The sequence below is a fragment of the Mus caroli genome, unplaced genomic scaffold, assembly GCF_978045245.1.
Source record: "Mus caroli unplaced genomic scaffold, Mus_caroli_1 scaffold_10, whole genome shotgun sequence".
Lineage (NCBI taxonomy): Eukaryota > Metazoa > Chordata > Mammalia > Rodentia > Muridae > Mus > Mus caroli.
The window spans coordinates 44,822,622-44,836,647 of record NW_028227265.1 but is presented as its reverse complement, the minus strand read 5'-3'; the positions used below and the strand labels follow the sequence as shown (position 1 = coordinate 44,836,647).

Below are 14,026 nucleotides of genomic sequence, written 5' to 3'. Positions count from 1 at the left end.
GAGCCCTCCCGCCCCCATTCCTGCTGCCACACTGCCTGCTCTGGGACCCCCTTTCTGGATGAAAAGTCGTCCCAAGGAAATGGGCCTTCGCATCTCCAGGGCAGGGTTTCTCGCTTCAGCCCTGCCTCAGCTTCCCCTGCTGAATGCAGACGGATGGGCAGGTGCATGGTGACCGTCCTTCACAGCAGATAGGTGGCTTTGTGGCAGCCTCTCAGAACAATTCTAGAAGTCACCCGTATCTGTCCTCTCATTGTGCCATCTCTTGAATCTTCTGGGGCACAAGGGCCAGTCTGGGTGGCAGTCGTACCTAGATGCACAGTCAGATCCTCTCAACTCCTGCCATCTCGAGCAGGATCATAAAATCTGGCACCATCCACTTGGCCACACCCAGCTCTTCAACCCAGCTTCTATTTTTAAAATTTTTGCTTGTTTTTTTATGTGTCTGAGTGTCCTGCCTACCTATATGTCTGGGCACTGTGTGTCTGCAGAGGTCAGAAGAATGGGTCAGAGACTCTGGAACTGGGGTTATAGAGGGTTGTGAAGCCCTGCAGGCACACAGAACCCAGGTCCTCTGGAAGAACAGGTGTTCTTAACCACAGAGCCATCTCTCCAACACCCAACCCTGGTCCCCATTTCTTACACTGTGACTCAGCTGTGTATTTTTTGGGGAAAGATAACGGAGAAGGTAAGGCCACAGAATCAATAGCAGTCAGAGGATGTTTTCTGTCACAACAGAACCACCCAGTGAGGAGCAGGCAATGAGGCCCAGTGAGTGAGTGGTCCTGGCCTTACCAACGCCTGAATTTCCTCCAAAAGGGTACCCTGAAATTCTAGCCAATCCGGTAAGAAATCCTGAACATTCATAGTTACTGTCTAAAGTCTGGGCCTTGATTAACAAAGAATATGTCTTCAGTCATGTACCGAGCATTTGCTGCGGCTCGGTCAGTCTCGGCCTGGCCAGAAGCGGCCCTGGCAACACGCAGTGTACTATGAATTCACTCGTATTTCTGGGCGAATGATCTCATTAGCTGGGGATAGAAAGCCTTGTGCCTTCCCTTGCTCCTTCCACCTGCCAGGTCAGTACAGCCAGGAGGCTGGCTGGGAAGTGGTTTCCTTCCTCACACACACCATCCACCTCAGCTCCACACTGGCAGTGGTCAAGAATGTAGCCCAGGGCTGGTTGGTCCTATCTCTAATTCCAGCAGTCAGATGCAGAGACAGGCAGATCTCTAACGAGTTCAAGGCCAATTTGTTCTATATACCAAGTTCTAGGCTAGCCACAGCTACATAGTGAGACTCTGTCAAAAATAAATAAGTGAAGCAGCCTAAACTAAAAGGGGCCTGAGAAACATGCAACCATGGGGTCTGAGCATGCGGGGAGGGGCGGGGAGGAGGGGCCAGGCTAGGAGAAAGGGGGTGCTGACTTTTTCCACTTGGCTCTCGGATTTCAAGGTTCGGACTCCCTGAATGAAGGAGGTATCTTGTAGATACACTGGTGAGCTCCTGCTCCAAGGTGCTCCCAGCATCCCCAAGGTTGACAAGCTCTCCACCCTCCACAACCTGGATTACTATACACACAGAGAATGAGGGGTAGCTTCTTCTCCCTTAGTTTCTCCCCACACACACCAAAAACAAAAACAACAACAAAACAAAACAAACAACAACAACAAAAACGTTAAGAGAAAACCTAAACCACGGGGAGATGTAAGGATAGGAAACTAGTCTGTTATATGAGGGATCACTTAAGGTAGAATGCAGGCCTAGAAAGACCGAGACAGGAGAAGGGTCACGGCAGCATTCACTGACTCCACCAGTCACCAAAGCCATCTCTCAGACAGAGAGGGAATGAGCAAGAAGGGAGACCTTGGATGTCTTTTCTCTTCACGACAAGGATCCCCTCCACACTGTTCTCTGTGAGAAAGACAGCGCTCCTGGAAACATCACCCTAGCTGTGTGCCTAGGTCCACTCACAGCACTTCCTCCTAACTTTCCCAGCAGGCAAGGGGGTGACCCTGGTGGCATGAACTGCCTTTCTTTCTTATGAATGAATACACAAAGGAAGACAGGAAGGCGCTGACACAGGAACGACAGGTTTTCAGTTTTCCAGAGCTTAAATAAAGCCACATTCTCTCACATGCACAGAAAAAAAAAAAAAAGGAAGAAGGGAAATGGGGGAGGGTGTTGGAATAGTGGAGAGGAAAACACACACACACACACACACACAGGTTTGGTAGCCTCTCATTACAAGTTGGTTGGGCACAATGTAAACACACTTCTGCCTTGCTTAATCACAGAGTACCGCCCGTTTAGGTTTCAAAGGCGGCAGTAAATTGGGCGTAGCTGAGTGGAGGCTAAAAATTAACCAGCCATCTCTGTTTCAATTTGTAAGAAAACAAAAGTGGAGAGAAATTATGAAAAGAGAAAGGGAAATGGGGGGGGGGGCTAGGCAAGGCCAGAGCGCTAAACTAGCCCTGGCCAGACGGAGGGCAGGCAGTACTGTAGTGCAAAGGCAGCCAGCTAACACTTAAGGCACAAAAAGGAAAGGGGTTTTTGCAGGTTTTGTTTGTTTAAGACTTCTTCTATAGCAGGCCTGCTCCCCACAAAGCCCCTCAGCTCTAGCTCAGAGGCCCAGAGTCACTGGAGCCATGGTGTGGTGTGTATCATCCAGGAGCCTGGAGTTCGAGGAATCTCACTGCCTTCCCTTGATATAAAAACAAATCCCAGCCACTAGACAGCAACTACCTGAGCTTTTAGAAGGACCCCAGAATCAGTACCTTCAGTCCTCATATGCCAGATCCCAACTACAAGCCCTTCTCTCCCGAACTTGCTGCCAGCACCCCCACTTCTATCAAACCCAGCTTTTCCTGGGATGAGTCAAAGCTACACAGAAGTCTGTATCTTCTCCCCAACCCCTAGCCTGTCTGGCTCATCAGAAATGGTTAGTGTTGATGTTGTCATAATCTGTCTCAAACTCTCACCATTATGGATAATTAGGAGACATCTTGGCCCTGTCCTAAACTCAACAGCATCTTTACTACAGGAAAGATGAAGACGCCCAAATCAGTGCCACAGCAAGGGAGGAGAGGGAGAGAGCAAAGGGGTGAGGGTAAACAGAAAGGCTGGGGAAGTGAGAGAGCCACCACGTGTGAAGCAGAGGCCAGTAGGACAGGCTACCAGTGAGGCCCAGAAGCAGTACTGTTCAGAAACAGGAGAACAATAAACAGAACAAATACCAGCAACTGAAATAAAATTAGGGAGGGGGGTGATGAGAGCAACCTACCCGGAGTGTGGACAAAGTAAGCCAGATAAAGGTCCAGTTCTTTGATTGTGACTCCAATGTGATGTGGCTGGACACACAGGCCGGGGTTCGAGCACTGGGGCGACTTGTAGAGCCGCTCCCCATCAGTACTTTCCAAAGGGATCCCTTTAAACAAAATCACCATGACCAGGTCCAGCCGCCACACCTTGTCAGCCTGGCGCAGGCAGTCAATCCGCCGGATCTTGCCCTTCTGGTCGGGGTTGGAAAGCACGCAGCAGGGGGGCTTCTTGCCCGTGATGGTTAGCACAAAGTCCTCGCGGAACTCGGGCCGGATGTCTTTGCGCAGCTTGGCCAACAGCCGGGATGCCCACTTCTGCTTGATCTCAGGCTTCTCGCCCAGCAGCTCGTCCTTCACTGCGCGCTCCTCGTCCTTTGACATCCGCTTCTCGTGCTTCTTGAAGTACTTGCGCTTCCGCGCCTGCAGGTTGAACCAGGTGTAGGAGAAGGCTCGGACGTGAGGCAGCAGCGCCTCGATAAACGGGTGGAACTCATCCTGCAGGCGGCAAGCCGGGAGCATGCGGGGCGAGGGAGGACGGGAGGAGGGGAAGACGGGATGAGGGGGAAAGAGAGAAGGAGAAACACAGCGTTAGAAGGGGGCACAGGAAAACCGCCTTCTTCTCCTTCTCCCTCCCCCCAGCAATTTTTTTCTCTTGAGATTGTTCTACTGAAGTGTGGTTTGAAGCCACCAGCTTCGCCAGCCACTTGCTCCCATCTCAGCCTCAGTAACCAAACAGAGGCATGAGAGCTTGTCCACACACCTATTCTCTCTCTCTCTCTCTCTCTCTCTCTCTCTCTCTCTCTCTCTCTCTCTCTCTCTCTCTCTCTCTCGTCTTTACACACACACACACACACACACACATGCACACAATGTTGCTTCACACACACATATACCCACATACACCATGGGCTTGCTGCCCCCCCCCTTCTGTCGCACCCATGACATCTCCATGTCCTACAGCAGCTGTGAACTAGGGTCAGCTGGTTCCAGTAGTGTCCTGCTGCCCCTGAGGGTGCAGACCAAAGGGCATGCAAGAGCTGCCTTGTCCAGACTGGCCAATGTTTGGCTGCCCCCAGAAGCCAGAAAATGCCATCTGAGATGCAGGAAGCAGCTTTGGGTCCCCTCTCACCAGACTGTTTGCGTTTTCTTTTCTCCAGATCCTGTTGGAACATCCACCCCAGCATTTTTTAAAATCAGACCTAAATCCTAAATATGTGGTTTCAGCTTTGTTATCGGCACAGATACTAATGTTAATCACAGTAATAATGAACAAAACACTTCTTGTAAGCCCAAATAAGGTGGTTTTCTCAGCCACATTAGGGTTAAAAGCTACATGGGTCGTCTTGCGGCCCCTTCCCCAATCTCCCACAACCCCTTCACCCTTAATCAGGTGACAGAGGGCTTGTCTCTCTCTTAAGGTCTTTTTTTTTTCCTTTTGTTTTGTTTTGGTTTTTGCTTTTTGCTTGTTTGCTTGTTTGAAGTTTAAATAATAATTGATTTCTTTTTACAAAAATAAAGCTGGAAAAAATCAAATAATTACCATTGATCTGAAGCACCCGGCAAAGCCAACGCCTGATTCTGAGATTCTGGGCTCAACAGAGTTATGAGTTAGGGCGGTGGGACTCGGGGAGGAGGAGGAGCAGGGGAGGAAGGTAAATGTTTTAAAGGGGGTTATTATTGGTGTTCTGGGGAATAGGGGCCGGGCTTGGGTGGATTCTCAAACCCTTCCCCCTCCGCCCCCCACGCTCCATTGCACAGAGGGGGAAATTAATTTTTTTAAGGAGTAGAAAGAAAGAAAGGTCAGGATGGCGAGCAGAGAGAGCGCGAGGTAGCTTCTACACACACCAGGTAAACAAAAGCTAGCAAACTGTTTCAATTTCTTCCTCTGTGCATCCTCTTGCAGTTTAAAATAAAAGAGCAAAAAAATTATGCAAAATTAAAAATCAAAACCAACCTCCTACCACCGCCCCACGCACACCCACAACAGCGTACCCTACCCCACCCCCCCAAGCCCCGGAAAAACAAAAACAAAAACCAGGAGGGAAAAAGCAGCAGCTGAAGAAAAGGCTTTCGGCTTTGGCAGCGGCACAAGGGTGTAAACTTCGAGCTGCTCCCTCCACCCGACCAGAGGAAGAGGGGGAGCTCGCAGATTCTCGGGGAAGAGGACGAGTTCTGACCGGCTGCAGACCGTTGCTGGCAGACGCAGCAAAAGGGAGAGAGGGAGCCAGGGAGGGAGGGAAGGAAGAGGGGGAGGGAGAGAGCGAGGATCTCAGGAAGACAGGGATGGGATGGGGTGTGCGATGGTGCGCATGTGAATGTGTGCGCGCGGGAGAGGGTGTGTGTGCACCAGCACTGCTCGGGTGGGGGGGGGGTTGTGGCTCCTTTTCTCTCTCAAACTCCCCCTCCCCTTCCATGCTCAATCCCCATCCATTTATGTGTGCCAAGTCAGTTAAAAGGGGGAGGGAGACAGCCAGAGGAAAGGAGAAAAAGAGAGAGAGAGAGAGAGAGAGAATGAGGAAGGGAGGGAGGGAGAGGGAGGGAGAGAGAGAGGGAGAGAGAGAGAGGGAGAGAGAGAGAGAGAGAGAGAGAGAGAGAGAGAGAGAGAGAGAGGCGAGCAAGCAAGCGAGAGAGTGAGGGGGGAATCCACCTATTTGGCAAAGAGGCATCTACTTGCAGCCAATGGCTGGGTCCAAGGGGAGGAGGGAGCTAGGCGAGCTGAGAGGGTGGGGAGAGCCCCCCGGCAGTTGGAGACCAAAAACAATTTGCCCAATCGACAAGTTCATGTCTAATGAACAAGCGAAGTCCAGCAGTTATGAATTTTTCATCCCAGGCGCCCACTTGGGTCTCTTTGGCAGCAGCCACCCAGCAAACTTGGGGGTGGGAACACTAGGATTGAGGAAGACTTAGACTTTTTTTTTTTTAAAGCCAGAAAATAAATAAATAAAGGCCTGACTCCTGGCGGGCTGGCGGCTGGGCGGGAGCCCCAGAAGGCCTTGGGGAAGCAGCTGCGCCTTCTCTCTCTGTGCTCTGCTTTCAGTCTTTCTAGCAGGCCAGCACTCTCCCTCTCTCTCTGGTTCTAGATTTTTTTTTTAATGGAGCACAGTGGGGTGAGTGGACATTTTCTCCTCCACCCTGTGCGCTAGCCTACAGAACTATGAATAGGAGAAAGCGCTCAGAAAGTGCCATGCCAGCAGCAGTGTCAGGGCTCAGACCATGCGTGCGCTGGGTGTAGCCACCTCTCGGTCCCTCAGACCAGGCTGCCTTCAGGACTGCCCGGAGCAGTCCCAAACAAGAGGACCACACCCTGCACCTCCCTGCAGTCTCCTCAGCCCCCAGCAAGCTCACAGCCTCTCTCTCTCTCTCTCTCTCTCTCTCTCTCTCTCTCTCTCTCTCTCTCTCTCTCTCTCTCTCTCTCTCTCTCTCTCGGCCTACACCCAGCCACGCACACTCCATTAGTGACGACGAGAGATGCCAACGCAATGTAGCTCTGCTGGTGCAACTGCAAGTTTATTAAAATAGCCTCCTGTCACTGCGCTCCTCTGGCAAGCACTCCACACAGCTACAAACACAACAGCCAGCCCCTGGGAGAAGTGACAGAGGCTGAGACCGCCACTACTTCCCCTCACCGACACCACCTCCCGCTCTGAGCAAAGCTTCGCCTCCTCCAGATCCGCCCTTGCAACTCCTCTTAGGTTAGCATCCTTACCTGTCCCTCAAGTCAAACTACAGAGCCAAATAACGCGCAAGGTGCAAAAGCCTGAACTGCGGGACCTGGATGGAGGGAAGGCTTGAGAAAGGATATGACCAAGTAGAAGGCAGAGGGCCTTTAGGAGGCAGACAGGAGAGGTGATGCCAGGGAAATCTGTTCACCAGGTCCCCCAGCAGGAGGGAGGGAAGCCTCCACCAGGAGGACTCTCCAGAAAGGGCTCGCTCGAGTAGCCCCGGGAAGCAATGAGAGGACAGGAAGTGAGAGGAAGAGTAGAGGTAGGCACCACAGACTGAGCTCGCAGTCCTCACAGCCGCCTTCCCTGCAGGCTCAACCCTAAGCTGGCAGAGGAAGAAAGGTCACACTGCTCACTCATGCCCCTCTCCTCTCCAGCTGAAACCAGGAGCTCCCTGGCCTTTCTGTTCAATGGCAGAAAGGTTCCTGGAAGAGCGCCTGGGGTGAGCCAAAACAAAAGATCCACCCAATGATCCCCCTCCCCCGACAATGGGAGGTGCCATCCAGCACCTGGGACCCCATACCCTAAACGGGCAGCACCAGTGGAGTGAGTTCACAGCTGACCCGAGAGACACTGTCAGAAAGAACAGTGCAGGAGGCAGGTGCCATCACAGACAGGCCTCTTAGGGTGGTGTTCAATAATTCACATTCTGTGAATAACAGGCTTTGGTCCAACCAGCCAAGGATGCTAGCTTAAGGATAGCGTGGCAGCAGCGACATGAGGTACTGAATGAAACGCTGCCTTCTTCACCTTGAGGAAGCAATTTCACTTTCTGAAGTCATAAAAGCTGCAAGTGAATTTGGTGGCATAGAGGGTAGTGGGGGTATTTGTTGCTATCCTGAGTATGCTTTAAATATTAAAAAAAAGAAAGTGACCAATATTGCTCGATGACAAATCCTGGCTTGTTCCTTTTCACAAACTCGGGGTGGTGGAGCAAGCCAGCTGAAGGTCTGGCTTGGGGAGCATGCCTAGGGGAAAGTCCACACAAGGTGGGGACAGTGTATGTCAGTCAGTCCCTGAGGAACTGAGGAAGGAAAATATCAATGGTCCCTGGAGTGGCAAGCTGATCAGAGGGGTGGCAGGACCACAGAGTGTGTGCAGGAAGCCTAGGAGACTCTGGCAGGAGAGCAATAGACTCTTCCTCACAAATCTAGAAGGGAGAACAATTGTCAACTGTCCTTCTCTTAGGAGGAGGGTGGAGTGGGGGAGGGGCTATAACCTTGAAGGTGAGCAGATCACTTTGGGCAGTGTCTCTTGTGTGATGCTTCCTGTAAGCAGGCCATCCCAGCAGAGAAGACAGCTCGCTCGCTCTCTCTCTCTCTCTCTCTCTCTCTCTCTCTCTCTCTCTCTCTCTCTGCGCGTGTGCCCATGGGTGCCTTATAGCCCAAACAAGGGAACATCGGAGACAGTCTAAGCAGCCTTTGGAAGATTACCTGTCCTTGTCCCCACTCCTCCTTTCTTTCTCCAATCAACCCTCTTGGAGGTCACAACCACCTGCATTCTGATGGGCCCAAACCCAAGCCAAAACTGGAAAACTATTGATGATTCAAGGTGTTTCCAAGTCTGAGTTAAAACAGAAATGATGGTTCAGGGAGGAATAGAGTAAATGAGGGAACCTTCAGGTCACTGAGGAAGAGAAGAAAGGAAGAGGGAAAGAAAATGAAAGGAAATTTGCTGAAGGGGAAAGGAAGCCAGGGATGCTTGGAGCAACAGGGAAAACCAAAAGACAAGGTAGGGGGAGGGGGGCTTGAATGGTACTTTCTCCACTTGCAAGAGAAGTCAAGAAGCCAGAAATAATGCTTTTGAAATCCACATGGACTTTTGGGTTTTGGAAGGGAAATTTTTAACTTCATGAAAGAAAGGCCTCTCTTATTTTTGAGAAGATAAAAGTTGGTGAATACAGCGAGCTTCTACTGCAACACTGCCCAGACCCTGGTACCGGTCAGCCATCACGGAGAGAGAGGGATGTGTCCCCACGCCCAAAGAAAGACTAAGCAGACCACAGAAACAGAAATGCAAAGGGGAAGAAAGAAAGAGAGGCAGAGAACAAACCCAGGATAGCAACCTGGGCCCAAAGCAAGCAGGGAGGGCAGAAAAACAAGAACACAGAAGATCCAAGACACAAAGGAGGGGGGAGAAAACTAGCTACAAAAATGGTGGCTCTCAAAGCAGTCCTATGAACTGAGGCCTTGTGAATTGTGTTAGGAAAAATAGAGAATACAGCCAGTTCTTCACTTACATGTACATTATTAAAATTTCTTCCAGGAAACAAAATAATTTCCCAAAACTGATACAGACTTTGTAACTGGCCTTTGCCTCCAGATAGTAAGACAGCTAATAAGCACAAGAAGCCTTGTTTTAAATGCTCAGCCACGGGTAGGTCTCTTTATCTTTAAAAACAAAATCTTATTTGTCCCCAAGCCGCTGGCTTCTGGGCCTAGATAGACTTTAGATCCTGGGCACCTTGGCCTAGACTGATTTGGATAAGTACCCACAGCTTAAGCACATGGCTGTGCTGTAAGTTAAAATCACCAGATATCCCAAGGTCCATTTTACTGCAGACTAGGTAAGGAAAGATACAGGAAATTAGAAAGGCCGCAAATCGAGCCCTCGAGAGTTCACCTAATTCCTGGCACTTATAATCCTGCCTGTGTCTGGACTTAAGCTTCCTACATAACCCCCAACCCCACCACACAGAAACGTGTGTCTCCCATCTCCACAGATCTGTGCTCCTCCCTCAGAAGGCTATGAGAGGCCATGGGCAGACACTGTGGACAGGCCTCTGGCAGCGGCAAAGGAAGAGACCTGGCTGCTTGTGCTATGCTTGTCCTATGGGTGGGTAGGGCCTCCCTCTCTGGGGGAGGTGAGTAGAAGCTCTGATGCTTAGTGAAACTATCCAAGAGTCTAGAAATGCTAGGGACGGAAACCACCGGAAAATACACTTTCTAAGGAGGAGACTCTCCGATAATTTGGACAAAGCGGGTTTTGGCTGATTTGAGCTTGTCTTCCTCTGTTCGGGGAACAACAGTGACAGGGCTTACGTGAAAGGTGTCCTTAGGCAAGATGGATGGATTTGCCCACACCAGAGCTGCGGCTCACTTGGGGTCTATCTCAGAACCAGGCCACATAATACCCCTATAAAAATGCCCCTGGCGCCCCCCCCCACACACACGCTGCCTTTTCTCCCCTTTCTACAAATCGGGAGCTGTGGGCCTGGTATCCGGCCAACAAGCAGCCTCATTCCTGGCTGGAACGCTCCTCTGCTCCAAGCACATCTCCCCTCACCCTCTTGGCACAGGACTAGGGTAGGGATGGGGGTGTTAGAGGAGATGATCTATTCTCTCCAGTGCCTCTGGAAATTGTTTACTTTCATCTTGTCTTCTATGGGGAATAGGAAACAAAAACCCTAGTCTTTAATTCATTATTTAGCTAGAAACTTCCGTGTCACCAAATACAAGTAAATGCTGGGAAGCCAGAACTCTCTCCCCTAGTCAATGGGCTGAGTGGGGATATGGCCCTTCAAAGAACAGCAGGACAGGTGACAGCCAAAGGCTTCAGGAGGCAAAAGCAGTATGGTGCCTAACCCACCTGGTTGGCTTTGACAGTGTCACTCCACAGTGGCCCAGGGCCCAGGAAGAGGGAGGAACCCCACAGACCAGCTTCACAAGTTTCTCTAAAGAAGAACAGAAAAACTGACTAAAGGGGAGAGAAGGAAAGGGGCCTAAGGTAGGGTAGGACGGGTGAAGCCCGTACATCCCGAGGAAGGGTGAAGCCCGTGCATCCCGAGGATGGGTGAAGCCCGTGCATCCCGCACGGGAAAAAAAAAAGTCTGCAGGAAAAGAGTCCAGGGCAAGAGCAGGTGCTGAAACTGCCTATGCGGCTGCTGTACTGAGTCCTCTCCTTCAACAGCAGCTCCACTAACGTTCAAGCACAGAACCTGACTGGCAGTGGCACTCCCAGGCACCCTGATCCCCGAGAGCACCGTCAGGATCCCATCCCCCACCCCCACACCCCCAGCTGCTCCTCAGTGCTTCCTCTGCGGACAGCCCAGGCTTCTCAACATCCCTGCGCCCAGCCAGCCTGCACCGTGTCACCCTTGGCCCTAAGGGAGCCTTTTTCTTCAGTTGCTGCAGCAACAGGCTGAGCCCGGAGAGCTGGGGTTTTCACTGCTTGAGGGTTCTGGGAAAGCTGGGCTGGCCCTGCCTGGGCAAAGCTGCTTACCCAAAATGTTCAGCTTCAGACATTTTCCAGCCCCTCAAAATGTACTGCTCCCAATTATTTTATGACCAGAACCACTGCCAAGGAAACCCTAGAACCCTCATTTCCCTGGTGCCTAGCCCCTGCAGAGAAAGGCTGGCACCAGGGCCTGAAGGACTTCGGACGGTGCCCACCCTCTGCCGCCCGCTCATTCCCTCCCGGGCTCCCTTTCTTTCTCACCCTCTCTCCCCCTCTGCGTCCTCCAGCTCCAACACAAACTGTTTGCACGGGAAGTCTCCCTCTATGACCCGATTCAGCACACACAAGAGAAAACTGTGGGCGACAGACCCAACGTCCTAACGAACTTGAGTTAATTAATGCTAAGGAAGAAAAGAGGCGCCCTCGCTCTGTTGAATCACGGTTCACTAGTCCTTTCAGTTTGCTGTGGGTGGAGGAAAAAAAAGAGAGGCTTTTTGGTTCAAATATTTTTGGGGGGCAAAGAGAAAACAAAAACACCGCAGAAGGGCTGTGGGGGGTGGAGGGCGATGCAGTCGCTACCTGCCCGAGAAGTGTAGAGGCAAAAAGAGGGATCCAGTCAGGGCTGCTGAGCGGCCTCCCTCGCGCTTCGGGCCAGAGCCGACAGCAGAGAGAGAGAAGGCAAGGGATGACTATCATTGGCCTGTTCAAACACATTGCTCCAAAAATTATACTGTCAGACTAGAAGATGCACGTTTTAAAAAAGTCCAAATCTAAAAATTCAATTTGAACACAGCCGTGAAAATGTTTTTACACTGCAGAAAACTGAAGTATGGATGGCAAGCTCACAGAAAATGTAAGTGCAGAGGAGGAAAAAAAAAGAGGTGGCAATGGAGGGGCAGGGAGAACAGCTGCAATTTCGCTTTCCAGATGTTGACAGCGAAATGTAATTGGCAAGGAAGGTGCTCTGGACTGCTTCTCATGCTCGGCTTCTGACACTAAATCCCACATCTATACCTAAGTCTAGGCCGCATGCAGGCCCTTTTCACTTGTGGATGGGTCAGGAAGCTGTGCAAACTGCCCGGCCTTGGAGGATTTTTTTTTTTTTTTAACAAGGCTTCCCACCATTCTTAGCAGGAAAAACTGAGTAAAACAAGCTAGAGTACATTTTTATTTAAATTTGTATTTTAAATTTGTAATGGGCCACCTTTTCTTTACCTTTGGGCGCAGAGTTTTTTCAACTTTTAGCAGAAGCCGCTGTGTATAAAGAACGCTCGCATTGTAAGTACATGGCTCCATACGTTTCCACAAAGAGAACACACCCATGCAACTCCACCCAGATTAAGAAAGAGCCATTTTCAGTACTGCTAAACAGGCCTTAAAATTTTAAACTATAGAGTTTCCAGAATTTAGGAATCCTTAACAGTTCTGCAAAAACCCAAGGGCTTTAAGGTGAACATGTGTGTGTGTACAAGGACCTTAGAGACCAGAGACCAGTGTGTGAGCTCATGTGACCACAGAAACCTGCAGTGAACAGAAGCCCCTCATCCTCTGTGATTGGGGGAGAGAGAGTCTTTCTGTGTGTGTGTGTGTCTGCTCAACTCTGATCCCATCAACAGGCCATCCAACTGTGCAGCAGTTCAACAAACTAGCAAGACATGGGGATGGGGGGGGGCGTGCAGGACAAGACCCACAGAGCTAAAAGCCAACAGCCTTAGTGACTGAGGGAGCAGGGCCCCTCCTCTTACCCTGCCAGCGGGCACAGGCAGGGACCAGGGGGCCTCTGTATGTGGGTCAGGAAGCTCCTAGGTGTGAGTGACCTGCTCCGGGTTTGCCCATTGCTGCCCACCAGATTACTGCTGGGAGATGAAGGGATGAGGGCAGAGAAGAGGGAGGGGAGGGAGAAGCAGGCAGCTGCAGGCTAACTTTGGGTTCTGAGGCTCTGCTGCCCCTGATGAGAAAGGCTGAACTTTGCACGGCTACCTATCCCTCCCTCACTGCCTCTAGACCCAGCTGGCTCCCCCCCCACACACACACACACTTTACTTTCACTAGCACTAAATTTACTTTATAATTTTAAAATTAAATTTAAAAAGAAACCAGGAAAGAGAAAGCACTGAAGGCAAAATACCTCCCACGATATCTCTCCAAGGAGGGGGGAGTTTCTGCTTATGTAAAACGATGGAATGGAGGGATCACTGAAAAGTCTAAGCAGCAAAAAACCAGGAAAATGAGAGAAACGTGTTTAATTTAAAACACCTGAAGCAAATAATAAATAACTCCCTCTGCTGCTTGCAGGCCCTCTCTGGGTGGAAGCCTCCCACTCCCTGGTCCAGTTTCCCTCCTTTCTCACAGGGAGCCATTTCCTCCTCAATACCGAGGGTCTTTCCTTCTAAGTGGTCCTCCCCACTTCTTGGGGAAAGTCTAACCCCAAAGTCTACCTCCACAGCCCCATTCACAACCCTCTCCCCAATTCCCACGTCTCTCTAGGCAGTGCCTAGCCTTTGCATGGTCTTCCTGTGGAATCCAGGGCCTGTGGGTAGGAGCATTTGTGCTGCCCAAAGACAAGATGCCAGCTCCAACCCAAGCAGACAGAGCTCTCCCCTACCAAGGGCACAGGACTGCTAAGGCAGCTCTCCAGGGCCACACCATCTTTATTGCACATGGGCTGGAGAGAAAGAGAGGAGAGAGAGAGAGAGAGAGAGAGAGAGAGAGAGAGAGAGAGAGAGAGAGAGAGAGAACAGGGAAGAACTACATAGCTTAATTTAAAATAGTCCAGGGGTCTAAGCCCTCCCCTAGGGCAATTTTTAAAGC

General features: G+C 50.8%; 1 protein-coding gene across 12 annotated transcripts in view; it reads right to left on the bottom strand.

Annotated features, from left to right (window-relative positions):
- Nfix (nuclear factor I X) overlaps window positions 1–14,026 on the bottom strand; it is a 95,265-nt gene that overhangs the window by 63,465 nt on the left and 17,774 nt on the right. For 8 of the 12 annotated variants that reach the window (XM_021169294.3, XM_021169293.3, XM_021169291.3 and 5 more), the window contains exon 2: window positions 3,281–3,812. In XM_021169294.3, coding sequence (XP_021024953.1) covers window positions 3,281–3,812 — 532 coding nt within the window. Of the gene's footprint in view, window positions 1–3,280; window positions 3,813–4,253; window positions 4,284–4,857; window positions 5,185–10,627; window positions 10,653–14,026 lie in introns of those variants that run through there. The other 4 variants (XM_029480285.2, XM_085843746.1, XM_029480289.2 and 1 more) reach the window with 3 other exon arrangements.